We start from the raw sequence: 27,684 nt of genomic DNA on the forward strand, positions 1-27,684 counted from the left end.
GTGGCAAATGACGCATTTAGCACCTAGATCACTCTAGCATTAAAAGGTAATCATTTTTCGAATTCGATAGTGAACTCAATGTAAATCTTTAAAATTTGCGCATGGATCGCTAAGGTTTAGAGGTATCCAATTCTGCATGTATCATCTTGTAAAGAAATTGTTATCACGGCATATTTGATCACACTTTAAACTGTTCTTATCTATTCACACTGTGTGCAATCCCAAACTAATTAACAGTTCTTGTTTTTAATAAGGTGCAAATTTAGGCGTATTGAATTTCGTATTGGAAGTGACTGCTCAGTTTACGTCAGGTATATTTCCCTACCACAAAGAGTAACATACTTATTGCTGTATGAAATTCCATATAAACCATGATGTCTTCTTCAAAAAGAGGCTTTCGCTCAAAGTAGGACATGTTTTCGGGTCTGTAGCCTAGACCTATAATGATAGAATGACGTCACGTTCCGAGCAACAATTGTTGAGGGGATTCCGCCGATTTTGGAATAGACACCGACGTACTTGAACTGCCAGCATGGAAAACAAAAAATCATACTCAATCGCTTTTACCTTCATCTTGACGGGATAATAAAAGCCTGAACTAACCTAATCTAACCTAAGTGCGTCGGTGTCTATTCCAAAATAGGCGGACTCCGCTCAACGCTCGTTTAACCAAATTTGGTAAGTTATATGAACAGTAGTTATTTTAAATAAGTTATAACCATGTCTAGAAAGTGCTGTGTTCCTTCATGTAAGTTAAACTCTCGCATTGCGACCGATGGTTATATAACTATGTTTTCTTTTCCAAAAGATCCCGACAGAAGGCAACAATGGCAAATTCTATTCAAGGGGACAATTTTCAGCCCAGTACTACCGACGCCGTTTGCATCGAACACTTTTCAGAACGAGATATTGTGCGGGAAGATAAAGCAATTCCAAGTGACGGTAGCGTTCTTGTAGTGCCTAGGAAAATACCTAAACTCACAGATGATGCAGTTACTTCAAAATTCCCAAATCAGCTATTATATATGTCCTCAGAATGTAAATTAAAAAGTAAAGGGCCTGAGAAAAGACAAAAAGAACAAGAGGCGATAGCACCAGCAACAACTGTAGAAACAGTAGCAACAGCAAAATCGACTACAATAGCAACAAGGACAGAGACTGCCACAGCAACAAAAGGTAGGTCCATGACAGCAAGCTTTGCTGATTTGAATTCTCCTTCCCCTCCATTTCATTTATAGTTTTCCATAGATTGTATTGTATTGTATTTATTAATACTCCATGGTATTCATACACTGCTTTACAGCTAGAATATGGAACAAGTCAAAAAACTTAATACTATTATAAAGTCTTAATTTATAGTCACAGTCTAGATGAAATATATGCAGAATAAATTTACAATAAAGTCTACTAGTACAACACATAGTTTTAGTATCAATTTCATAAAATGTTACTGAATGTCATGAATAGAAGGCGTGAGAAATTGGGTACTTCTTTAATTTGGCCCTAAATAATTTTATGTTTAGAGTTTCATTTTTTATATCGATAGGGAGGCTATTAAAAATTTTTACTGCCATATGACGTACTCCTTTTTGATAGCACGATAGACTTGCCGATGGAGTATGAAAGTCATTTCTTTGACGTGTATTTATGCTATGAACTGTTGAATTAGTTACAAAGTTTTCACGATTACATACGAGGAAGACTATTAATGAAAAGATATACTGACAAGCCATGGGCATTATTTGTAGTTTTTTTTAATTAGTCCTACAAGATTCACTATATTTGGTACCTACTATTATTCTAATTACTCTTTTTTGTAATAGAAATATACTGTTACTATCTGTGGAATTTCCCCAGAATATTATTCCAAAACTCATTACCGAATGGAAGTATGCAAAGTATATTGTTTTTAAGGTATTGATATTTATACTATCTTTTGCATAGATCTAATAGCAAAACAAGCTGAATTTAGTTTGGCTGTAATTTCTTTAATATGATTTTTCCAATTTAACACATTGTCGATTTTTAAGCCAAGAAATTTGGTTGTCGTTGTTTCTAATAGGGATCTGTTGTTAATTATTGCGCTAGAAGTTTGCGAGGTTGAATTTGCAATGAATATTTAAGATGAGGAAGAAGTCAAAGTTACACAATTTGTTAGATAGATGAAGTGAATCCGGGGATTCGCCTTAGATTACCTAATTTTTGTCTTACAGTAGGGGAACACCTCGGTAATAATGTAACCAGGCAATCAACCAAGCGGTATTCTAACCCAAGCCCATATGCAGGTCCGAATCAACACGCAAGCGAGTCTGCCGACTCAGCTACGCTGATAGGTCAATATAGCAATACATCATAAGTAGTTTAACTAAACAAAAGAGTACGGTATATAATACATGGCAAGCAGTGGAACTAGGCCTATACCAAAACACGCAATACACAGCAAAATTAATTCAGTTTACAAACCTAAAGTATTCATCTGTCGAACAATACAAAAATATGCAATAGATAGCAAGTTGATTAATTCATTTTACAAGCCTGTAGAAAGTTGAGCTATACGAAAATATATAATACATATCAAGCAGATTATTTCTCAATTTACAAGTATAAACCATTTATAAGTAGAGCTATATAAGCTTCTAGGTTAAATTGTCCTCTTCAAAATAACCAGACGAGAAATGTCCACAAACAGTACATTAAAAATTAAGATCTCATGTATAGGTCATTTTACATAAAAAATTCATTGTAAATTGGAGGAGGATGCTAGGAACAATAAGTAGACTGTGCCAGTACTATTTCGCATTGTCTGTAATTAGGCGATAGTAGCGATCATAGTGGTTAGCAACTATCTATGGATGCATTTTTACTACGTATTGAGCTTCGTGACTGTATATACTAGACTGTGATATTATTTAGTAAATCTCCCCAAATAGTTGACATAGGCACTGCGTGTAAATTTAAGATCCTTATTAATTTCTTTTGCAGTCGTGATGGACGTGATCAAGACGGAACCTGGAGTCGATCCACTCTCTATACGAACAAGTGATTGCGTAGATCTAGAAGAGAAGAAGCCTTTGTTGCAGGTGGGCTACATTGAGAATATATTGCTATTTAGATAATTCCATGGAAGAACTAGATGATAGTAGGCTCAGTGTTTTTTTTAATGATTGCGTACTGCTTCTGCCATTGTGTTCAATGAAACACTCTGAGAGTGCACTTAGGCTGTTTTGACAAAGTAAATCCTTAAAATGACATCATGGGTGTTTGAAATGGCTTTGCTTCTAGTTGGTTTAGTGAGGAATGTTGCTTGCTAGAACATGACAGGAAACAATGTCATTTAATTCTTGCGTCGGTCATAGTTTACAGTCGCAGACTAAATGGCGTAGGGATATTTTTCTAATGATTTGACATACATTTAGAAGTGAAATGTTTCTCCGAGATAAAAAAAATCTGGTCTCATTCTTGACCCCATTGTAAGGTTCGAAATTAATGAAGATCAACGAAAGCAGGTACATGAAGAGAAACGCGCTATTTACCTTCCATGCTGTGATGATCTTAGTCATAAATATATAATATTCAAGATTGCAATGTCATTGGACTTATGTTTGGTACGCGAGGAACAATTCTCAAATTTACATTGGAGGTACTCAGAAAATTAAAAATTGCTGATTAATCTCTTCAGACAATTGCATCAACCATCTTAAAATCTTCATTGAACATCATCAATCACCATCTCTATTCATTTTTATAATATTCAATTCATATTATTTATTTTCAATAAATTTTTATCGTTTTGATAGGTACCACATCTTGTCGCAGAATTTTATTTTTATTAAATTTCATGATGTATTTTTTAAACATTAATTTACATTTTCTTTTTTGTTTATTTGAATTGATTAGAATGCCGACATTTTAAATCCAAGATTTGGACGGCTATCATTTCGATGATATTCTCTGTCTAGAAATTGGAATGAGCAATATTATACAGAATTTGGCAGAAATGACTCTCGAATATCAAATAGTAAGAGTCCAGGGGAAAAAAAGGGGGATGTCCACTTTTAAACAATTCTCAGGTAATCAGTTTTAAAATTTGAAACTCTTATGATTTCAAATATAATACTGATAATTTAACCAGCAGTTCTTCGGTAACTGAGAACTTTCTTCCCCTTTTCTAAGTGTAGAATGAATACACTTCATATGAAGTATATAAGCGAATGGAAATCTGAATTTTGCCTGGAAGTGGACATCCCCCCTTTTTCCCCTGAACTCTAATAAATAACAAAGCAATGATGGAAGCTATTCAGAATTTTATTTCACAGTTTGAAAGAACATATCCTGCCACATAATTTTGAAAATAATCCTGTCCAAGTGCCGATCTTTATACGCCATACATTTGTGAAGTCTCTCCTTGAAGTTGTACATTATCCATCTGTTCATTTCTAGTGATATTACCACAATTTCTTGACGGATGGTAGCTTTCAGTTCTTCTATGTTCTCGACTTACGTTTGTAGACTTGTGCCTTCACGTATTTCCATAGAAAGAAATCGCAAGTTGCGACTCACATATTTACTTCGTAGGTGACACATGTTGACTTATAAAAGACTTTTTTCGGGATTAACTGTCTTTTCACAAGCCTTACATGACAAAACTGTTCCATCGATTGAAAACACATGGGCACCCAATTGACTTACGTAAGCGTGAATTTTGCTTTACAATGGTTTACTGAATTCATGAATTCTAGCTAACCAATCTTACACCTTCTGTCACCTGACAACAACTAACTGTTTCTCACTCAAATTTCTTTCTCCTACAATAATAAATACGTGTAGCACAGAGTTGTAACAATAAGATTTGAAAATATGAAAGTAAACAATTGGAAATGCTACGTGACAACGAGCTTAATATTTGAAATTATAAAGCTGATTGTTGATACAGTGAAGACATGACAATATTATATTTGTAACTGTGGATTGTCGGTCATTATTCATATTACACCAATAGTATTAAAGCGCGATCATTAGCAGATTAAGCACGGAAATAAATTACTTTTATTTTCTATTGTTAATAAAGTTAGTCATTGTTTCAAAAATTTAAATTATATAGAAATTACATTACAATTAATTAGAAAATTGCAAATAAAAAATAAATAGCGCTTAAAAATGACGAAGAGAGGTATTTATTAGTAAGAAACACCTTAAAAATGCAAAATAGGCAAAATAAAATTTAGCCCTATCACTTTGATTTACTCCAAATCACATTTATGTAATATACAAATAATGATTTACTTCCACCCAGTAAAAAAGGCAATTTCGAAACATCCGGGCTCTAATAACAAAATAATGACGAAACTATGACGTAGTTCTCTAACAATTGAATCGGTCGGAGCTAAAAGAAACAAAGTCAGATCATGCAGTTTTGGGTTATGCAACAATTTTAACAAGAGATATCATGCGTATCGAACGGCGGAACAAGGAACTAAGACTTTTAAAAATTCTTTTGTCTTCTATAACATAAAAATATATACATTTGTGTTATTATTGGAATGTTTTTTGCTCCTCCTGAAAAGTTGTGAAAAGTGACTTAGTTCCTTTTAGCTCCGACTGATTGAATTTCATTTTTATACACGATGTATATAGTGATTATTAGTCAGAAATTTACATACGTACTATTGACTTTATAACTTTAAGGAAGTTAAACGTTTTTGTGAGAGTGTTTATTAATAAGACCGTTATTATATTCTGTATTTTGCAGTATGGAAATTCAGTAGACCTGCACATGACCGAAATAAAAACCGAAACTATGGATCAGAACTGCGATCTGAAATCGGAGATGATATTTCCGGGAAAGTCAGAACCATTTGTCATGAAGTGTGAACCTGAAGTGAGTACAGTTTATAAAGTTGGTACTGTTCCCAATGTGATTTACTCTGATGTGGCTGCTACAGCCAGGTGATCAGAGGTTATCACTGCTAACGTCATGCTTTTTGTTCCTTCATGCTGCAGTTTTTCCTCGATTAAATAGGTTTTAAAATGAAGTCGGCAGCACATAACGTACCCTGCATTCACTGTTCATCTATATTGTCCTATATCTCGGTTTTGCATAATTTTCTTTTACAGAAAGAGTCATGTGATTGGAGCCCCTTGGAGGAAGAAGAGAAGGTCGGACAGCAAGTATCTTCTGAAGACGAAGTTTCAGCTGAGAGGTAAGTGAAGTGCGTGAGGCTTAACTTCTTTCTTGTTTTCACTGCCTTCTTTTTTTTACGAGTATGCTGTTGATGTATTGCATCTCCAAAAAGGAGACAGACTTGCAAAAGAATATTTTCTCAACTTCACTCCTTGTTTCATATGAAAGAATTTCTACCACTTAGTCTACAAAAGAATCTTCTTCAGATGCTTGTAATGCCCCATTTTGATTATTGCGATTCCTTGCTAACTAATATAAGTTCACTCTTAGCTGAGAGACTACAACGTGTTCATAATGTGTGCATACGATTCATCTGCAATACTCGTAAATTTGACCATATAACGCCTTCCCTCCAGTTACTTTCATGGGTGCGTCTGAAGGAACGAAGAACAATACATTCACTGTCTCTTCTGTTTAGAATCATGCATACTTCTATTCCGAATTATTATCTGTTATCGTGCTTTCAGTTTCTTACAACTCTTCGAAACCGACATCAAGCACTTCTTTCTATCCCTTATCATAGAACGTCTTTATACTCAACTTCCTACACTGTAGAAATACCTCGCCTCTGGAATTCGTTACCTAATGACGTCAGGGACTGCCGGACTTTATCAAAATTCAAAATTAAATTAGAAAATTTTATCTTAGTTAATGTTTTTTAGGTATTGCTAGAAGTATTGATTTGTGTTTTTTTTTTCTCTTTTTCTTTTTTAATCTAGATTAAAATTGCAAGTTTCTTGTTTATGTTAGGTAATTAGTTAGGATAGAATTAATTATGATACTTAATCACTCTTTTAAAGTTTGTGTGACTGCAACCTGTGTATATTTTTGTGTGAATTTATTTGATTATAGTGTTTTTTTCTCTCTCTCTCTTTATTTCTTGTGTAGCTTTACTTTGTATATAGTATATTTTTTATGTTTATTTCTTTCATTGTACTTGTATTCCTGGTGTTGTGGAACAGGAGGCCTGATGGCCTTAACTACAATAGAATAAATAAATAAATAAGTAAGTAAATAAATAAATAAATTGGCCTATTAACATGTTGAAATTTACGATTCGATACACTGTGCGGACTTATTGCATCTCTCTCTGTATGTCTCCCTGAATGTTTGTACGAATATCTGTCCTTCTGGATGTCCATGAGTTTGTCTGCATGTTTATTTCTACTCTGTCATTATGTATCTGTATGTCATCCAGAATGTTTGCTTGTATATCAGTCTACAAATATTGAAAAAATAAATATTGTAAGAAAATAATATATTACCTAACCAAACTAAACAAAAATATGAGTTTACAATGGATTCCTACCTATTTTGATATAAAGAAAAACGACAGGAGACTTTTTCGGTAAAAAAAAAATTCACTTAAAACTTACAGACATAATTATTACTTCCATTTCATTTTGTAAATTTCTAATGAGAAAACAATTCAGATTTATACCAAAGAGAACAAATTTCGGATGGAGCAAAATTTGAAACCTCGGAAATTCTATTCACTACTCCCGAGATAACATTCGAAAGCCACCTAAATCTGCTGTTATGATGATCAGATTGATAACAAGTCATGATTATTTGCCTAGACAATGAACAAGATAGGACTTTTCCATATGTGTATTGTGTGATAATAGTGAAGAATTTATATGACGTCATTCTATTTTCGGTCAGTAAAGTGTAATGAAATTTTGAATTCCAACCAATCATAGTCATACATCGCGATAATTTCTGCTGCAGCTCGATTTATAACTATCAATTTATGGTATGGTCGTTCTTTTGTTTAGTCAGTGTCGCCAACTCTTTCCACGTGAATTGATGAGCATGACTCCATTGTACTAAATAAAGTGCGAAATCCTACTTCCATATGTACATATTCATCGTCTAATTCCATGTCCATTGTATCTAAAGAAAATGACACTATAACAATTGTTCATTTCAGTAATGTATTAATCAGGTTATTTGTAAATATACTATAAAATGTTTAAATTAAATTATTATCTCAGCGCTATGGAACTAGATAGAACCACAGTCTGGTATATATAGTCACGAAGTTCAATACGTAGTAAATATGCATCCATAGATAGTTTCTAACCACTAGGATGGCTACTATCTCCTCATTACAGACATTGCGAAATACTACCTGCGCAGTCTATTGTTCCTAGCACCTTCAAAACTCAACATTCGTGACTGACTGTGATAGAACTATGACTTTCTTTTGCATGTGAGGTAGTGTCTTTTCTTTGTATCTAGATGGAAGTTACAACACCAAGTGATCAAATTGTCATTTATGCTTTTTTTCATGACGCATCATAGATATAGTGTTAGTGTGTTTTTGTTTGTGAGTGTGTATGATATTAGATATAGCATTAGAGTTAGTGATTTATTGCGTTTTAGTCGTAATTACACCTACTAAAAGTAGATTTTGTTCACAGTCTTGCAGTTATCCGTAGTAAAGGATTATCCTCCCTCAGAAATATTGCACACGATGGCGACACGCGTGCTGGCAGGAAGATATACAAATGTGATATTTGTGGAAAACAAGTGACACATCTCGCACTTCACAGACGCGTACACTCAGGCGAGAAGCCATACCGTTGTGATGTTTGTGGGAAATGTTTTGCGCTGCAGGGAAATCTCAGAAAGCATTCAGTTGTTCACACGAACAAAAGGCCTTTCAGATGTGATGTCTGTGGAAAGAATTTTGCGCAATCCATACAACTGAAACACCACGCAACGTTACACACAGGCGATAAGGCGTTCACTTGTGGTGTGTGCGGAAAGAATTTTGCGCGATTGGCATACCTGAAACAACATGCTCGCCTACACACTGGCGACAAGCCGTTCAAATGCGACGTTTGTGGCAAACGTTTCAATTCTACGCATTTTGTGAAGAGACACGAACGGTCACACGAACGTACGAAGCTATTCCGGTGCCATATTTGTGGGAAAATCTATGACAAATTGATTGATCTAAAAAATCATAGAGTTCTGCACGCCGTACAACAGCCGTGACTTACGATGTAATCATACTCAACTTATTTGAAATAGCATTCGCTCGTAAATTCGGGCGAGATGTCGTTCAGATGAAAATTGATTACCGTCAAAAAGTTTCGAAAACTATATTAAGGTGGTAAGGCATTCAGCTGTGACGTGTTTCGATAGAATTTTCCACATTTTAGGCAATCTCGATATATAAGCAGTTTTACATAAGTTTTAAGTTGTGGTATCTGTGGAATATATTTCTCGCTTTCGGGGAAAATGGAAAAAAATGTGTAATAATTGGTCCAGGGATTTTAGAGCTTTAAAATTAGTAATTTACGTGACGAGATTTATATGAGAGTTTATTCATGATTGGAAATTTTATCTCTTCAGTTCGCCTCAGTAGATAATTTTCACGTGTGAATAAAAGCTATTAAATGTCGTGTTGCATGCAATATTTTTTCACTGCTAATATATAAAGTGATATTTTGGTGAAAGTAATATTTTATTGAAATTAAATAGCAGTCATTTGTGTGAAAATAATTTTTAATTGAATTTGAATATTAGGTTCTTTTGTTATTGTTTGATTCAAGGCCAACTGTTTACATGGTTGGTTTAACTAAATATTATGTACATTTGGCTATGATTTAAAGAACAGTAATGAAGACGACAATGTCATTCACGTTTGATACAAAAAAAGAAATACATTTTAAATTTTCGTTCTTTGGAAGGAAAGTGTGGCGTAACAAAGAACGTTTCTTACCAGATGTAGTCCTTATGGTTTTTTCTCTAGCCATCTGCGTCTCAACTTAAAACAAGTAGGGACTTGAAGAAAAATGAATGTATCTGAATTCTGACAGTTTTATGTTAATTGCAGAAAGACCAGTATTGTTGCTTAATTCGTAAATTGAAAACTGTCGAAGCAAATGCTCATTACTTTAGATATTGATTGTTGTTAATTTGATATCACTTGAACAGTGTAGACAGCACAGACAAGGAAAAGTGTGGATTGTTGAGATTGTGTGTTTATTGTTATACTTTTAAACAATTTGAAACTGAAATCGAAGGCTTTTATATAATCGATGAAGACTATGTGGAATTTCTGCTTTGGGATTGGACTGACGTGGGTATCATATAGCAGGTTCTGTGCTTACAGTCAGGAGAGGCCTGTTATTGGTTATTTTACGAAGCTTCATCAACTGTTTTGGTTATGTAACCTCCCAATGAGAAGAAGGTGATAATGCCAGCAAAATGAGTTCGGGGTCCAGTGCCGAAAATTACCCAGCATTTGCTCTTAATGGGTTGAGGCAAAACCACGGAAAAATCTCTACCAGAATTTGAACCTGTTCGTGCTCGTTCCATGGTAAGGAATGCTGTTACTCCACACGTGTGTCCTGAAATAATGCCATTCCTGGAATTGTAGATTTTGCTACTTCCATGAGCTGTTTGGCGAGGATGGCTGTCAGAATTGTGAAGGAACTACTTTCAAATTTAGTCCCTCTATAACATTTTGATGGACACTCACCAGGGTCTGACAGGTCTCAACGTTGCAGGCATTTATTAAAGAACTGTACCCATATTTCGAATACCAAGGGACCTAAAGACCTACATCCTTGCTTCTTGAGATTGCAGAAATCTCAGTGATACTAGCGCTGATTTCGTTGCTTTTAGGTGTGAAAATTGTTTGGATATGTTGTAAGGGATTTTTTTTTTTCTTGTAGAGATTGATTTGAAAACTTCAGAATTTTATATGTATATATTTGAAGAAAAAGAAATTGTTACGAAATTACATCTGATATAAGAGGTGCATAGTAATGAAAGTGCAAACATTGTGATTTCTAGTGAAGGAAAGGAACATTGGCACCTAAAACACACGATACTAGAGTGCGTTCGTAGCTCGACTGGACCACAAAACATTCAAATTTAAAAATTGTACTTTCAATAATTGTTCCTTTTAAAATTATTCAGGTATATTTTTTATTTCATCATCCTTAATTAAACGGTTTCTTGTTTATTTTATCATCCCTAATTAAAACTTTTCTAACACTTGTTTATTTTATTTAGGTTATGTTATAATGGTCCGGCCAAGCTACAAACCCACTGTATGTAATGTGAAGAACACAAAACTTGTATTAATTCAATAATCACTTGATTGTAGCGAAGCACAACAATTAATAATGAAATAAACACACAAATTCTATAATGTAACTTCGTTTCTATGTCCATCATTACCCTAACCATTAATGACATCACTAAAGAAGCATCACCAGGTTCTGAAAATCCTGCACAGATTCGTAGTGTACATGCAAGAGATAACAAAAGCCTAACCTAATCTAACCTAACCTGTCATGGATTCGTATATTATATATGCATTCATTCATAGTCTTCTGTCCGAAGGTATGTCTTTCACTGCAAACCCAGCAACCTCCAATCTGTCCTATTTTCCGTCCTAGTGTCCACCTATGATTCATATATCTTAATGTGCATCTTTCAGCAGTCAGATTTTTCTCAGTCACTGACCCAGCCAATTCCGTTTTCTCTTCCGGATCAGTTTCACCATCATTCTTTCTTCACCCACTCTTTCCAACACAGCTTCATTTCTTATTCTGTCTGTCCATATCACGGGCTTTCATTCTTGTCCATATCCACATTTCAAATGCTTCTAGTTTCTTCTCTTCACTTTGTCGCAATGTCCATGTTTCTGGCCCATACAAAGCATTTCACTAGTCTTTTCTTTAGTTCTTTCTCAGTGGTCCGCAGAAGATGCTCCTTTTTCTATTAAAAGCTTCCTTTCCCATTACTATCGTCCTTTTGACTTCCTGTCAGCAGCTCATGTTACTGCATTTAGTACAACCCAAGTATTTGAAATTGTGCACTTGTTCTATTGCTTCATTTATAATTAGCAAATTTACCTTCTTTATATTTCTTTTTATGATCATAGTTTTATTTTGTTTTATTTTATCTTCATCCCATATTGCTCACAGCTGACATTTGGCTCCAGTATCATATCTCTTAGTATAATCTCCTCTTATATTAACAACGCCATATTATCAGAAAATCTCATGCAATTTATTCCCCTTCCTCTTACTATCACTCATCCCATATTCGGAAAACCGTTCTTGACTAAATCCTCCAAGTAGATGTTGAACAGTGTGGGTGATAAAGGGCATCCTAGGCGTAGTCCTCTTCCTGTTTCACCTCCTTCTCACATCTTCTCTTATGCTGATTTAGACCCGTATGTATGTATGAGCACTGTAATTTGATATAATCTCGGTGGCAGTGACATACATAAACAATATTACTAGTATAGCTGTTTTTATGTAAGAACGTCGCTGAGGAAAAGTTCTTCCAAGACTTACGCTGCTAAAGATTTCTAAAATTTCTTACAAAATAAGCTTAAACTCTGTTTCTTGAGGATTGTATCACGACCTTCTTGATTACACCTCATACTTTACAATGGCGTTAAATCCAAGTTGCATTTATATGTACTATGCCATTTATTCTGTTATGAAGATTAGACGTAGATAATATTTAGCAGTTCCATCTGGAAGTACGTACATAAATGCAATATATTTTCTTTCGCAAAGAATAGCTTATCGTTACATTATATTCCATGTCATTTCAAGTTACATGACTCCTTTGCAAAGGTTACAAACTCTTGAATGTCTGTCCATCAACAGGGTTTAATTCTCTATTCAACTTTACCCATTGAAGTAGTGCATACAAGATTGATATTTAATATTAATTCATATATGTAGGCCTACGTAGTGAAGATGTCGATCGAAACGGCATACCACGAAGACACAAAATCTTCACGCATATTAATTGAATGCGTGTTTTTAACTTTATTTTTTCATTACTTTTCCCAAATTGCATGCGTACGCTCATAGAAAATTGAACAATGTAGATGCAGCTTTACTGCAGGGACTTGATTTATTACATATATTTCCCAAGGTAAATTGACCCAACTTCCGTTTACATAATAGAAACAGCAGAAAATCATTAGACATGTCGAAAGATCTAAAGGATCGATATTGAAGAATTCATAGTTATATGGGAATGCACGATGATAAACGTAATTTACGAGGTAGGTGTACTGTAATTTTAAGCAAATAAAACATTTTCGTAATTAATACAACTTACAAAGCATGCCAGAAAGAATAATCTGCATCTACACGGTTCAATTTTCCATGCGCGTACGCATGCAATTTGGGAAGAATATTGAAAGAACCAAGTTTAAAACGCGCGTTGAATTAGGATACATGAAGATTTTGATATATGAAGATTTCGTGTGTACATGGTGCGCCGGTTTGAATGTCATCTTCACTATATATATATATATATTCACTATATATATATATATATATATATATATATATATATATATATATATATATATATATATTATATACACACCTTTAGTCTACTTTCACATTAGAAATTCACACGCATTTGAGTAGCTTAATATCAAAGACGGACATCTGTCGTCTCCATAGTTTTGATCTAGAGGCATTTTTTTTAATTCACAGTGTTCTTTGTAATATTTAACACAATTTATTTTATAAATGTAGTGTTAGAGTTTGCATATGGTTTCACTATAAATGGAAAGAGCATGAAAAATTGTATAAAAAACCACAGCTACCTAAATTTCGATTGAGGTCAGATGTCCGTCTTTGATATTAAGCTACTCATTTACTTAGAAGTAGCAGAGAGAAATACAGTATGGAAGTGTGGAACTGTTGGTTAGCAAGCTACTAAACAGCTGACAACCTGTATGTAAATTTTAGTATCACAATTCCTTTTTCAGTTGTGATGGACGTCATCAAGATGGAACCTGAATTCGACCCACTGGCTATACAAAAATTTGATAACACAGAAATAGAGAAGAAAAAGCCTTTTTCTGAGGTAGGCCTATATTGAGAGTAATGTATATGCATATTTTGCAATATTACACAATGAGTATGTAGTTTTACATGCTACACTACGAGAATTTTCGAAGAAATTATTTTACTATTGAATTAGGAATGTATCCACGCGCTTTGAGACGTGAATAGTATTAATAGAGTGGACAGAATTTATAAACAGTGACTGGTTTTTCGTGAACATTGTATATATATATATATAAAACATACTGTAGTATTTGTGTTCTGTGTGTGCAGGAAGGAAATTTGTTGCATCAGCACGTTACTGAAATAAAGACAGAATCCAAGGTACATAATATCACTGATCCCAAATCAGAGATGACATTTGGGGAAACACCTGTGCCAATTGAAATTTCTATCGTCAAGAGTGAAGTTACGGTGAGTGCAGTTTATGAAGTGTGTTGGTCGCTAGTTCTGCCTCAGTTATTTACTGACTTTTGTGATTGCTACAGGCAGGTGAACAAGGAATCCGATTGCTCCTCTCAACCATGTCTTTAATCAGTAGTATTTCGTGAACCTTTCCCATCTTACGCAATGCAGAACGTTTACTAAATTATATCCATTTTGATGTTTTCGTTTAATTGACAGTCCAGTATAGATTAGGGTCACCTTACATTATTGCCGTGGTAGCTGAGTAGAGTTACGTGTTGCATCTGGTTAAGGAAATACATTTAATTAGGTTTCTTGTAATTTTTCCATTTACATTAGTTTTATAGCCAAACTCCACATGATCGGTTTCTATTTCTTGGGATCACCTGACACTGATTGAGGACAGTATAATCATGTCCTTGCGTCCATACTCCTGCTATCATACAAGATTGTGAAAAAATTACCGTAAGGAAAATAACTGAACATAATACCACAGTCTACTATATACAGTCGCGAAGCTCAATATGTAGTAAAAATGCAAACATGGGTAGTTGTCCACCACTAGGATCGCTACTATCGCTACTATCGCCTAATCATCGCAGATCTCTCCTAGCAGACGACAATATATGTTACACTTTCGTTGTCGTGTTCTTTTGGAAAAATTAACACCTTCTTTCCATCATTGAAATATTAAATGCATAAAGTTGATTTATTATTTTAATGAAGTATATTAAATTCCACCATAAACCTGAAGATACCTGCAAGAAATAAGTAATATAATTTTTGTTTGTGCAAAACGAACTGAAATTTACTATAATAGCTTCACTCATTCAAGATTATAGCTATAATTAACTATGAAACCAATAAATATTAATTTGCATTTCCCTTTACAACAAAAATAATGGAAATATGAATTAATGGAGTAACTTACGCGTACTGGTACTTGTAGTGTACTTTTACTGTAACAGACTTTTTCTACGTCTCTAGTAAAGCAACAAATAAAAATAACAACAAAATTAACAGCTATAATTAAAAACATATCCTTTGAAAAAAATAGGCCTAAGCAATAATAATGCCACCAGAATTGAAAATAAAACGTGATCAATAAATTTCATTAAAACAAACTTAATTTTTCTACGTCTTTAGTAAAATAACACATAAAAATAATAACAAAATTAATAGCAACAATTAAAAATATATCCTCTGAAAAAAAAAGTAGACCTAACCTTTATTTCTCTGGAAATTTAGCAGCCTGTGACAGAATTTTAACCGGTATCTAATGTCCTTTCGGTTAGAATGAAACATTTCATTGTGAATTTAAGTATATAATGTATTCTAACAGTCACAAAGAACTTCAAAATTAAGAGTTTTGTTTCTGCACAGCATTCTTGTGGAAACCCAGGAACCTTTCTGAATCTTTCGGAAATCGAACAAAGGATAACTCTGGCCTCTTTCTCTTACTGTTCCTACAATTTATAGCACTACAAACGTCTCCTCCTTGTCCCATATTATTATATTTTAGCCATTAACATTTTCATTACAACCAATAACGAACATTTCACAAGCATCAATGTGAAATACGCAACGAGCTAGCACTCGATAGAAATACGACACAGTCCAAAGTCGACCATGGACAGTCTATTGTTTCTAGTTGCTAACCACTTGGAGCGCTTTATCACGGATTTGCAAAAAAACACCTCAAGCTTCGCGACTGTATATAGTAGACTGTGATAATACAGTAGTAGATGGAACACGCCACCTGGATATCCACACATGACTTAATTTGTGCGATTGTTGTTTAGGTTAACCAAATTATTTCGCTAGGAATCTCCTTTTTTTACTAAAATTGTTTCGCTTAATGGAATTCTATTTTTAAATGCCTGAAATACGTCTGTTTTCTAAAAAACTTTCTGAAACCTGCCTGTAAGTCACCTAACTTATGACCGTCTTAGGTTAGGGTTGCAGTGCCATTCCCATTTACTCTTTCATTCGTTGTCAACTGATCTGGTATCTAAAAATATATATATATTTTTTCTTAAATAGTCTATTTCTGTATGTTAAATTATACGCAACATAGTCCAAGAGACATGTATATATAGCATTTTAAAATAAACATCTACATGTTACCGTAAACAGCACATTTAACATTTGTTAATTGATTGATAATTCCAATTGTGGTTTGTTCAATATGTTGGCTGTAATGGAATTTCATGGTTCTGGCCAAAGAAGGAAGCTGTATATATGGAGAAAGCTTCTGTCGTAGGCTAGTTAAAGAATTGAAACATCCAAGAGTTATAAATAAACGTGGATAGTTTGTTTTTGTTTGAAAATTATCAAATCAGACAGTAAAACTTTGTGATTACATTATTGTTTCTTTTCATATATGTTTAACTTGTTCTATTTTCAAACGTTTGGAGAAAACGCAATAAAATAATTGAAGTTACATGTTTCAGCTATCCTGTCATACCCGTAACATGTTATTAATATTCTGTTTCTCCTAGTTAAACGTATATCCAAGTTTAAGAAACGATAATCTTGTTCTAAAAATGTTACAGATAAAAAAAATGTCCTACTCTTTGAGAACTTACCAATTAGCGGAATTACTGAATGAACTACATGAATGCGCAATGTCAATGGAAAATTTTGTCACACCAGTAACATTTAATCTTCCCTTCCCCTCCCCCTTTTCTTAGACAGAAGATATGAAACTCATGTTATAACTTCGGATCAACAACTAGGTAACTAGAGGTATATACCATAGTTTTCTCAACTGCCTAAGAAATAGATATAATTTTAAGTCTTTTAAGCCCAGTTGTATGAACATGGAATAAAGTTCTGTTAAAATTAATTCCATGGTTTTGCGAGAAATGTGTTGTACGAACTTGGACTAGTGTTTTATTCGGAGGATAACTTACGAATAAGCTATTCCATGCTTTCAGTAGCTCTTAAATTTCTATCTTACTTACTTACTTACAAATGGCTTTTATGGAACCCGAAGGTTCATTGCCGCCCTCACATAAGCCCGCCAGCGGTCCCTATCCTGTGCAAGATTAATCCAGTCTCTATCATCATACCCCACCTCCCTCAAATCCATTTTAATATTATCCTCCCATCTACGTCTCGGCCTCCCTAAAGGTCTTTTTCCCTCCGGTCTCCCAACTAACACTCTATATGCAATTCTGGATTCGCCCATACGTGCTACATGCCCTGCCCATCTCAAACGTGTGGATTTAATGTTCCTAATTATGTCAGGTGAAGAATACAATGCGTGCAGTTCTGTGTTGTGTAACTTTTTCCATTCTCCTGTAACTTCATCCCGCTTAGCCCCAAATATTTTCCTAAGCACCTTATTCTCAAATACCCTGAACCTTTGTTCCTCTCTCAGAGTGAGAGTCCAATTTTCACAACCATACAGAAGAACCGGGAATATAACTGTTTTATAAATTCTAACTTTCAGATTTTTGGACAGCAGACTGGATGATAAGAGCTTCTCAACCGAATAATAACACGCATTTCCCATATTTATTCTGCGTTCAATTTCCTCCCGAGTGTCATTTATATTTGTTACTGTTGCTCCAAGATATTTGAATTTTTCCACCTCTTCGAAGGATAAATCTCCAATTTTTATATTTCCATTTCGTACAATATTCTGGTCACTAGACATAATCATATACTTTGTCTTTTCGGGATTTACTTCCAAACCGATCGCTCTATTTGCTTCAAGTAAAATTTCCGTGTTTTCCCTAATCGTTTGTGTATTTTCTCCTAACATATTCACGTCATCCGCATAGACAAGAAGCTGATGTAACCCGTTCAATTCCAAACCCTGCCTGTTATCCTGAACTTTCCTAATGGCATATTCTAGCGCGAAGTTAAAAAGTAAAGGTGATAGTGCATCTCCCTGCTTTAGCCCGCAATGAATTGGAAAAGCATCAGATAGAAACTGACCTATACGGACTCTGCTGTATGTTTCACTGAGACACATTTTAATTAATCGAACTAGTTTCTTGGGAATACCAAATTCAATAAGAATATCATATAATACTTCCCTCTTAACCGAGTCATATGCCTTTTTGAAATCTATGAATAACTGATGTAGAGAATTAAATAAAAAATGGCAGAAGGATTAGACATGAATCTCTGATAGTGATGATGAATTACATGTAATGCATTTTTGAAATGGCGGAAAAAAAGAAAATAAGGCACATTCTTTATCTATTAAACGAGTGTAACAATGAAGAATTTCTGGCAAGATTCAGTCTAAAAATAGACACTGCTTAAAGCATGCTGGGATTGATTAATGATTATTGGAACATATAACACACAGGTAAAAATAGTTCACAATTTCATCATTATAAAGAAATTGTAATTTTTTAAATAATTAATATTAAATTTAAGCAAATCCATAGCAGAGTATTATATCAGTATTAGTTTTTGCATCATTATAACCTAGCTATAGACTCCCATGCTCATGTCTTTTATTTAAAAGCTATGGCATCAGTTTTTGGTTTCTAGCACGTTCTGATAGTCATTCACTATCACAACTAGCTTAAGTGTAATCTTCTATCTAATAATTTTGACTTCTAATTTATTTTGATTTACTCATTTCTTTATAATAAAATCTGTACACAAAATAATGATATGTTCAGAAAACAAATTTCAACAATTACTGGTATTCTGAATGTACTTTATAAACAAAACACCATCTAAAATATTGCCAACCTTTGTTTCAATTCGGTTAACTATGGAATAGATAACCTTGGAATAAACGAACGTCATACAACACAATACTCCATTTATTCTATAGTTAGGCTATTCCATGAATAACTATTCCAAGATTTATTCTGCGATCATGCAACTGGGCCTTAGTCTATATAACTCAATATTTGTTACACCTGTAACAATGGAATGACTATGTTCCATATAACTAATTATATACGGAAATGTTACTTAAGACAGGATATTTATTACAAAATGCTATAATGTCTTGTGTATGTTTGTTTGATACGTCTGCATACCATATTCTACAACAGCAATCTCTCAATTGTTTACTGGATTAGAATCAAGACTGTAGCATGCAAAGTACCATCTATTGATTGTTAATCTGTTATTGCATTTTGTACTTTATCTTTGTTTTACCTAGTCATTGTGCAAACGAGAAAGTCGATAATATTGCAAAACAGGCAACATATTTGCAACCAAGACCTCTTGAAGTGATATCTCTATCCAGTGCCTTTGCTTCAGTAAGATCTCATTTTATAAACCTATGGCTCAACAAGTGGCTCGTTTCTGAGAAGGGAAAAATTTCACAGTCCATTCAAAAGAAACCAAATGACTTGGAAATGTACAAAACCTTACCCAGACATGTTCAGACATTTTTAACAAGAGCCAGAACAGGTCACATTGTCACTCAATTGTACCTACACCGATTTCACATTTCTGATAATCCTACTTGTCTGTGGTGTAATAATCATGATGAAGATCTGGAACACATTCTTCTATACTGTCCATCCATAAACCACAAAAGAAGTAAATTAAAATCATCAGTACCAGTTGCAGAAGACACAGCCCTGCAGTATATATTGACTACACCCCAACTCTGGCTACTAGCAACAGGCATCTATAATGAACACCAATCAAAATACCCCTCATTTCTCGTTAAAAACAACAACTGAATAGACTACAGTGGACTATAGTGGACTTTATGTTGTCAGCAAACAGCTCGATACATTAAGAAGATTTATTAATTGATTTCTTTTACAGGAAGAGGCATCTGGGGCAGATCAGGTGGATGAGGAGTTCAAATGGGAAGTAACGGCAGAAGAGAATGAAGTCTTAACTGAGAGGTGAGTGAAGTGCTTTTTTTTTCTCATTCATTTCATTTCATAAATCTTAATCTACATTAGCATTGAAGGTTTAAGAAGTTGGTTGGTTGGTAGCCAATGCTTATCCATGATTACTTCCTTTCCACATAACTTTCCATAGATGCCAATTCTATATAAATGAGCTGCCAAGCAATCATGCCCGGTAAGAAAGGGGAAGGCTGCCACTGCTGAATTTCTTGGTTCTCAGGGATGACGTTTAAATTTTGGAGGAGGAACGCAGAATAAATATGGGAAATGCTTGTTATTATTCGGTTGAGAAGCTTTTGTCATCTAGTCTGCTGTCAAAATATCTTTAAGTTAGAATTTATAAATCAGTTATATTACCGGTTGTTCTCTATGGTTGTGAATCTTGGACTCTCACTTTGAGAGAGGAACAGAGCTTAAGGGTGTTTGAGAATAGGAAAATATTTGGGGCTAAGAGGGATGACGTTACACAATGCAGAAGTGCAGGCTTTTTATTCTTTACGTACTTACTTACTGGCTTCTAAGCAACCCGGAGGTTCATTGCCGCCCTCACATAATCCCGCCATTGGTCCCTATTCTGAGCAAGATTAATCCATTCCCTATCATATCCCACCTCCCTCAAATCCATTTTAATATTATCTTCCCTCTAAGTCTCGGCCTCCCTAAAGGTCTTTTTCCCCTCCGGCCTCCCAACTAACACTCTATATGCATTTCTGGATTCGCCCATACGTGCTACATGCCCTGCCCATCTCAAACGTCTGGATTTAATGTTCCTAATTATGTCAGTTGAAGAATACAATGCATGCAGTTCTGTGTTGTGTAAATTTCTCCATTCTCCTGTAACTTCATCCCTCTTAGCCCCAAATATTTTCCTAAGCACCTTATTCTGAAACACCCTTAACCTCTGCTCATCTCTCAAAGTGGGAGTCCAAGTTTCACAACCATAAAGAACGACCGGTAATATAACTGTTTTATAAATTGTAACTTTCAGATTTTTTGACAGCAGACTGGATGATAAAAGCCTCTAAACAGAATAATAACAGGCATTTCCCATATTTATTCCGTGTTTAATTTCCTCCCGAGTATCATTTATATGTGTTACTGTTGCTCCCAGATATTTGAACTTCCCCACCTCTTCAAAAGATAAATTGCCAATTTTTATATTTCCATTTCGTAAAATATTCTCGTCACGAGACATAATTATATACTTTGTCTTTTCGGGATTTACTTCCAAACCTATCTCTTTACTTGCTTCCAGTAAAATTCCCGTGCTTTCCCTAATCGTTTGTGGATTTTCTCGTAATATATTCACGTCATTCTCATAGACAAGTAGCTGATGTTACCTGTTCAATTCCAAACCCTGTCTGTTATCCTGGACTTTCCTAATGGCATACTCTAGAGCAAAGTTAAAAAGTAAAGGTGATAGTGCATCTCCTTGCTTTAGCCCAAAGTGAATTGGAAACGCATCTGACAGAAACTGGCCTATACAATCTCTGATGTATGTTTCACTGAGACGCATTTTAATTAATCGAGCTAGTTTAAAATTTAAAATGAAGAATTATATAAACAGGTTTGAAACAAAATAAATTAAGATATAACAAAAAAATAAACCTAGTAAAATTTAAATTGTGTGTAAACCATTGACATAGTGGCGAAATAACTCTACAGAAAATGTTGTTAAGGTGATGACAATGAACTCTTTAGCACCTATTTTCCCCCTTCGCTTTACATACTTTTTGGAATTGTGCCTCTTGCTCCAATAAAGAGACCGGTGTATTTGACTGATTGATGTTTAAGTGGCTGAGTTTGCATATCTGATCGTGGGATCAGTAATTTCGGCTGTTTATTTCTATGATTGCTTCCACACTCAGCCGATTGAAAGTATTTATAACTTAGTAACTAATTACTAAATGTAACACAACATAATATACATACATATGTGTCAGGTTTTACGTGTTAGTGTTGATATTGCGGATTTATTTTGTTCTCGTCACTATTGCGCGGACTAAATCATATTTTCTTCACAGCATTGCAGCTACCGAAAATAACGGAATGCCATCTTATTGTGACAATATTGCACAAGATGGAGACCGCCTTGCTGGAAAGAAGAGACACAAGTGCAATGTTTGTGGGAAATGTTTTTTGCAATTGTCAAATCTGAAAACTCACTCAGGCATACACACAGGCCGAAAGCCCTACCGGTGTGACGTGTGTGGAAAAGATTTTTCGCTGCTGGGATATCTGAGAAAGCATGCAAAGGTACACACGGGCGAGAAGCCTTTCAGCTGTAATGTGTGTGGGAAGAATTTTTCTCTGTCGGGAAATCTGAGAAAGCACGGACGAATACATACGGGTGAAAAACCGTTCACTTGTGATGTGTGTGGAAAGAATTTTTCCCAGTGGGCACTAGTGAAAAAGCATGCATCAGTACACACTGGCGAGAAGCCATTCAGTTGCATTTGGTGTGGAAAAAACTTTTCGCAATCAGGAAATCTCAAAGTGCATTCACGTTTACATACTGGCGAGAAACCGTTCAAGTGCGATGTTTGTGACAAATCGTTCACGTTCTTGGGAAGTCTGAATATTCATCTGCACACACACAAATAAGTCAAATCATCGATCTGTAATGTGTGTGGAAGGTCATTTTTCGTAATTGGTACCCCTGAGGGAGAATTTAACTTTACACACTGACGATAAATGTATCAGTTGTGGTATCTGTGGATCGAATTTTTAGGAAAAAAAACTCATACACGTCTGCACACCAGTGTATAGGTAACTTTGTATGGACAGTTCGCGTCGGTACCTTTGATGTAGCCGGACTGATTTCAATGCCCTTCAAGCCAGCTAGAGCGTGAGATTCTGCTTTCTCCCTAGAGTTGGCGCTGACATCACACCAGCTAGCAGTCGACACAGCGGAAATATAACACATACAATTAATACATCTAGGTACATTATGTACTCAAAATAAATAAATTGGATCCTTAAAATAATAAATCCGTCATTAACTGTAATGTCTAGACTCTAGAGTTCCTTTATAATGAGAGTTCAGACGTTGACCCCAACAACAATTAAAATATGTAATGTTTTGATAGCAGTGAAAATGGAAAAACAAAACTCTTATGAGAAGTAAAACCATATACCTATATTATATTATATACAAATATTAAACGAATATGATACATAATTGTATAATGTATTAAATTATTTATAATATAATTTATTATATGTGAAGTATAAAAAAATAATTATTAAAACAGTTCTCAGGTTGCGGATAGAGGAGACGACCTCCAGATATGTAGGGTAGCTGCGAATATATTGAATAAGCAGTCGTGGACAGCCGTTAGGTGCTGATCCTCCAGCTTGGGGGTTGGGCGAAGGGCTAACAAGCCATCACCGTAAAAAACATTTTGTTACGAAATCAAACAATAAGCCTCGGAATGGGACTGATTCTTCAGCACGACCACAGCAAAGAGTGTTAGTTGGGTGGCCAGAGGGGAAAAGACCTATGGGGAGGCCGAGACGTAGATGGGAAGATAATATTAAAATGGATTTGAGGGAAGTGGGATATGATCGTAGGGACTAGATTAATCTTGCTCAGGATAGGGACCAGTGGCGGGCTTATATGAAGGCGGCAATAAACCTCCGGGTTCGTTAAAAGCCATAAGTATTATTACAACTTGTTTGTCACTGAGAAATAAGGAAAAGCTGTTAACTTGAATTTATTTGAAGCAAAGCATTACTGGATTATGCAATAAAGTAGGCGATGTTTGGATCCTGTGTCTCATCTCTATACTCAATTATTGTCTTAGCGTGTGCTTGATAACACTAACCTCTAGCGCTTGAAATTGGAACTAAACGCTGGCGCACAGAGGAACAAAACACAGGAAAATTCGCTCAGTGTCCATTCTTTATAATCCCTATTCGCTGTGCACACTGCCAAGGAGCCATTCAGTTATATTTTGTGTGGAAAAAACATTTTGTGCTTGGTGCAATTCAAGAAGCATGTAAATGAACATACTGCCAAGAGTTATCTGAAAAGCTATGAACACGTAGGTACATTCGAGCAATCAAATAATTGCTTCTTCTTCCAATCATTGCATTATGCTTAAAAGTGACAGCTGAAAACAGTACATTGTTGTATTTTTCATTTCTAAAAATAGGAGTATATCGTTGCAGTATATTCTATGTAAGTGTAAAATTTAATACGGATCTCTTATTATAGACTTTCGAATTATATATTATTGGTACAAATTTTCAGTAATACCATTTGCCAATTTGTGTTGAAAGTTAATCTCGTACGTTTGTGAGGTAGACAGTAGCATCTTTCCCTTCGATGATAGTAGAATGCAACTAGAGGGGAATCACCTGACAACCAAACTGAAATGGTGAGTATGCATTTCTCTATAAAAATTTTACAAATGCACCCGGACTTTCAGTGCTCTAAATGTGCTCAGAATTCGTATATTACTCTTCATTGTAAATATAAACACAAAATTCTGAAAAGTCAGTGTCATATATTTATTTGACCAGCGTCATGGTTTAGTGGTCAGAACTTCTGGCTATAGTTCATGAGGTCCCGGGTTCGATACCCGGTTAGAGCACAGGAATTTTTCTTAAAGGGGATTGGGGATTATTCCTGTGTTCGTCCATGGTCTTGGAATTTAGGTTAAGTTTAGATTTAAGACCTCTCCTGGCACCACATTATCATAATCATCCTATCACATCATCGGGGTAATGCAACTCTGCCTTCTAGGCGCCCCAACCTCAGAAGTGGGTTACAACTAAGCCATGGCCAGGAGAGAATACCAGAAATGTCGAAAAGACAACCTGGTGGCATTGGATAATATATATATATATATATATATATATATATATATTTTGTATGTCTAAATGGTCAGCAGAATGTGATTTGATGGCATTAGCTGGCAAAAAGGTGCGATTTTAATGCGTATGAAATGAAGTAGTTAATTATGTGTATGTATATAATATCTCGATAATTAAATTCAGTAATTGAAACTGTGATCCCAAAACTCGCAAAATTTTGTGCTCTAATTTTTCTTTAATTTTTTTTTCAGATAATATTGAGGTTGATTACTGATCATGTCTTCACTAAATTCGCTTGCTTACTTACGACTTTTAAGGAACCCTGAGGTTCATTGCTGCCTTCACATAAGTTCGCCGTTGATCCCTATTCTGACAAAGATTAATCCATGTTACTATGATGTGCCGAAGTATATATAATTCCGTGCAGGAATTGTGTGTTACCATATGGTGAAGAATGGGTAGACTGGAGAAAAATTCTCTCCAGCACTGGGATTCGAACCCGGGTTTCCAGCTGTACGTGCTGGCGCTTTAGCCACTAAGCCACACCTGATTCTAGTTCCGATGCCAGATTGAATCCTTCTCAGTTTAAGTTGTACCTCTCTGTTCCCCTTTGGTGGCATATCCTCAAGGCAGAGACCAAGCTAAGAGTCGAATTGTAACTCAGTGTTTGACATAATAAATGCTCAGGGCTTTACAGCTAAGCAGTAGATAATCAAAATATTTTTGTAGCCACCTCAGTCTTCAATTCTCCAAGTTCTGTTTCTGAGATAAATAATATAAAAATCGACATAATCATCTGGGCAACGCTTTTTTGACCCACTAGGATTGGGTTAGCGGGGAGTATTTACGCTGTAGGATTGGCATAGCGGCGCGTTTTTGACGCTCTGCATTTGGATTAGCGGCTCATTCCTGACGATGTAGCGGTGCAGTTTGAGGCTCCAGGGTTGGGTTAATGGAGCGTTATTGACACTATAGCCTGGGGTTTGCGGCGCGGTTTTGACGCTGCAGGTTCGGTTTAGCGGAGAGTTTTTTACGCTCCAGATTTGGTTACAGGCGCGGTTTTGATGCTGTAGGTTTGGTTTAGCGGCGTGTTTTTGATGATCTAGTGTTGGCTTAGCATCTCGTTTTTGTGCTCTAGTGTTGGGTTAGCGGCGCGGATTTGACGCTCTAGGTTTGGCTTAACGGCGCGTTTTTTACTCTTTACTTTTGGTTTAGCGGCTCATTCCTGACTCTATAGGGGTGAGTAAGCGGTTCGGTTTGAGGCTCTAGGTTTGTGATAGCGGCGCGTCTTTGACGCTCTAGAGTTGGGTTAGCATTACATTTTTGACGCTCTAGTGTTGGGTTATCTGCGCGGTTTTGACGCTCTAGATATCAGTTAGCTACACATTTTTGAAGCTGCAGGGTTGGGTCAGTGACTCGGTTTTGACGCTCTGGTGTTGGGTTAGCGATGCGTTTTTGACGCTCTAAATTTGGATTAGCGACTCGTCTTTGACGCTCTTGTATTCTAAAAGCGAATCGTTTTTTACTCTGTAAGTTTGTGTTGTAGTGTTTTGAACGCTCTAGGAATGGAATAGTGGCGTGTTTATGACGATCTAGGTTTGGGAACGGCGCGGTTTTGACTCTGCTGTTGTAGGTTAGCGACGAGTTTTTGACGCTCCAGGATTTGGTTATCGGCGTGGTATTGACGCTTTAGTCGTTGGTTAGCGGTTAAAGTTGGGTTCGCATAACGTTTTTGACGCCCTAATGTAGGTTAGCGGCGCGGATTTCCCTGTCTATGTTTGGGAATCGTTTTCGACTCTCTAGTGTTGGGTTAGCGGCGAGTTTTTGACGCTCCAGATTTGGGTTAGCGTAGTGACTCTGACGCTATAGGGTTGCGTTGTAGTTTTGATGGTCTAGGTATGGGATAGCTGTACGTTATTGACGCTTTAGAGTTGGGTTAGTGTAGCCGTTTTGACTCTGTGGTGTTGGTTTAGCAGCGCGGTTTTGACGCTCTATTGTTGATTTAGCTTCGCGTTTTTGACGCTCTGGAGTAGGGTTAACTTCTCGTTTCTGATTCTCTTGATTTGCATTAGCGGCGCGTTTTTGAAGCTGTAAGTTTAGGTTGTAGCGTTTTTGATTCTCTAGGGGTGGCTTAGCAGCGTGTTTTTCACGATCTAGGATGTGGAGAGCGGCGCTTTTTTGACGCTCTCGTGTTGGGTTAGTGGCGAGTTTTTGACGCTCTAACGTTGGGTTCGCATCACGTTTTTGACGCTCTAGTGTTGGGTTAGCGGCGCGGTTTTGACGCTCTATGTTTTGCTTAGCGCTACGTTTATGACGCTCTAGTGTTGAGTTTGTGACGCGGTTTTGACGCTCTGGTGTTTGTATAGCGTCGCGTTTTTGACGCTGTAGTTTCGTGCTAGCGGCGCGTTTTTGGCGCTCCAGGTCTGGTTAGCGGCGCGGTTTTGACGCTGTAGGTTTGGATTAGCGGCGTTTTTTTTACGCTCTAGAGTTGGGTTAGCATAATATTTTTCTGCTCGTGTTGGGTTAGCGGCGTGTTTTTTTATGCTCTAGGTTTGGGTTAGGGTAC

General features: G+C 35.8%; 1 protein-coding gene across 5 annotated transcripts; it reads left to right on the forward strand.

The window, feature by feature from the left end:
- The first annotated feature begins 197 nt into the window (after nucleotides 1–197).
- LOC138692061 (gastrula zinc finger protein XlCGF17.1-like) lies at nucleotides 198–23,457 on the forward strand. Of its 5 annotated transcripts, XM_069814943.1 has the most exons (7): nucleotides 198–311; nucleotides 809–1,176; nucleotides 2,983–3,080; nucleotides 5,750–5,878; nucleotides 6,115–6,200; nucleotides 13,962–14,059; nucleotides 14,314–14,450. In XM_069814943.1, the coding sequence occupies exons 2-6, from the start codon at nucleotides 828–830 to the stop codon at nucleotides 13,990–13,992; spliced, it is 693 nt and encodes a 230-aa protein (XP_069671044.1). In that variant the 5' UTR covers nucleotides 198–311; nucleotides 809–827; the 3' UTR covers nucleotides 13,993–14,059; nucleotides 14,314–14,450. The 5 variants fall into 5 exon arrangements, with proteins under 5 accessions (XP_069671044.1, XP_069671040.1, XP_069671041.1 ...); XM_069814939.1 differs by lacking the exons at nucleotides 13,962–14,059; nucleotides 14,314–14,450 and adding an exon at nucleotides 8,608–11,338; XM_069814940.1 differs by lacking the exons at nucleotides 198–311; nucleotides 13,962–14,059; nucleotides 14,314–14,450 and adding exons at nucleotides 534–678; nucleotides 8,608–11,338.
- The last annotated feature ends 4,227 nt before the right edge of the window (nucleotides 23,458–27,684 follow it).

The sequence above is a fragment of the Periplaneta americana genome, chromosome 16 (assembly GCF_040183065.1).
Source record: "Periplaneta americana isolate PAMFEO1 chromosome 16, P.americana_PAMFEO1_priV1, whole genome shotgun sequence".
Classification (NCBI taxonomy): domain Eukaryota; kingdom Metazoa; phylum Arthropoda; class Insecta; order Blattodea; family Blattidae; genus Periplaneta; species Periplaneta americana.

Excerpts from the sequence above, each read along its gene's own strand:
- LOC138692061 (XM_069814939.1), top strand. The coding sequence starts at position 828 with ATGGCAAATTCTATTCAAGGGGACAATTTTCAGCCCAGTACTACCGAC. Across the intron at positions 3,081-5,749 it reads AGAAGAAGCCTTTGTTGCAG|TATGGAAATTCAGTAGACCT; the intron begins GTGGGCTACATT and ends TGTATTTTGCAG. Across the intron at positions 5,879-6,114 it reads TCATGAAGTGTGAACCTGAA|AAAGAGTCATGTGATTGGAG; the intron begins GTGAGTACAGTT and ends TTTCTTTTACAG.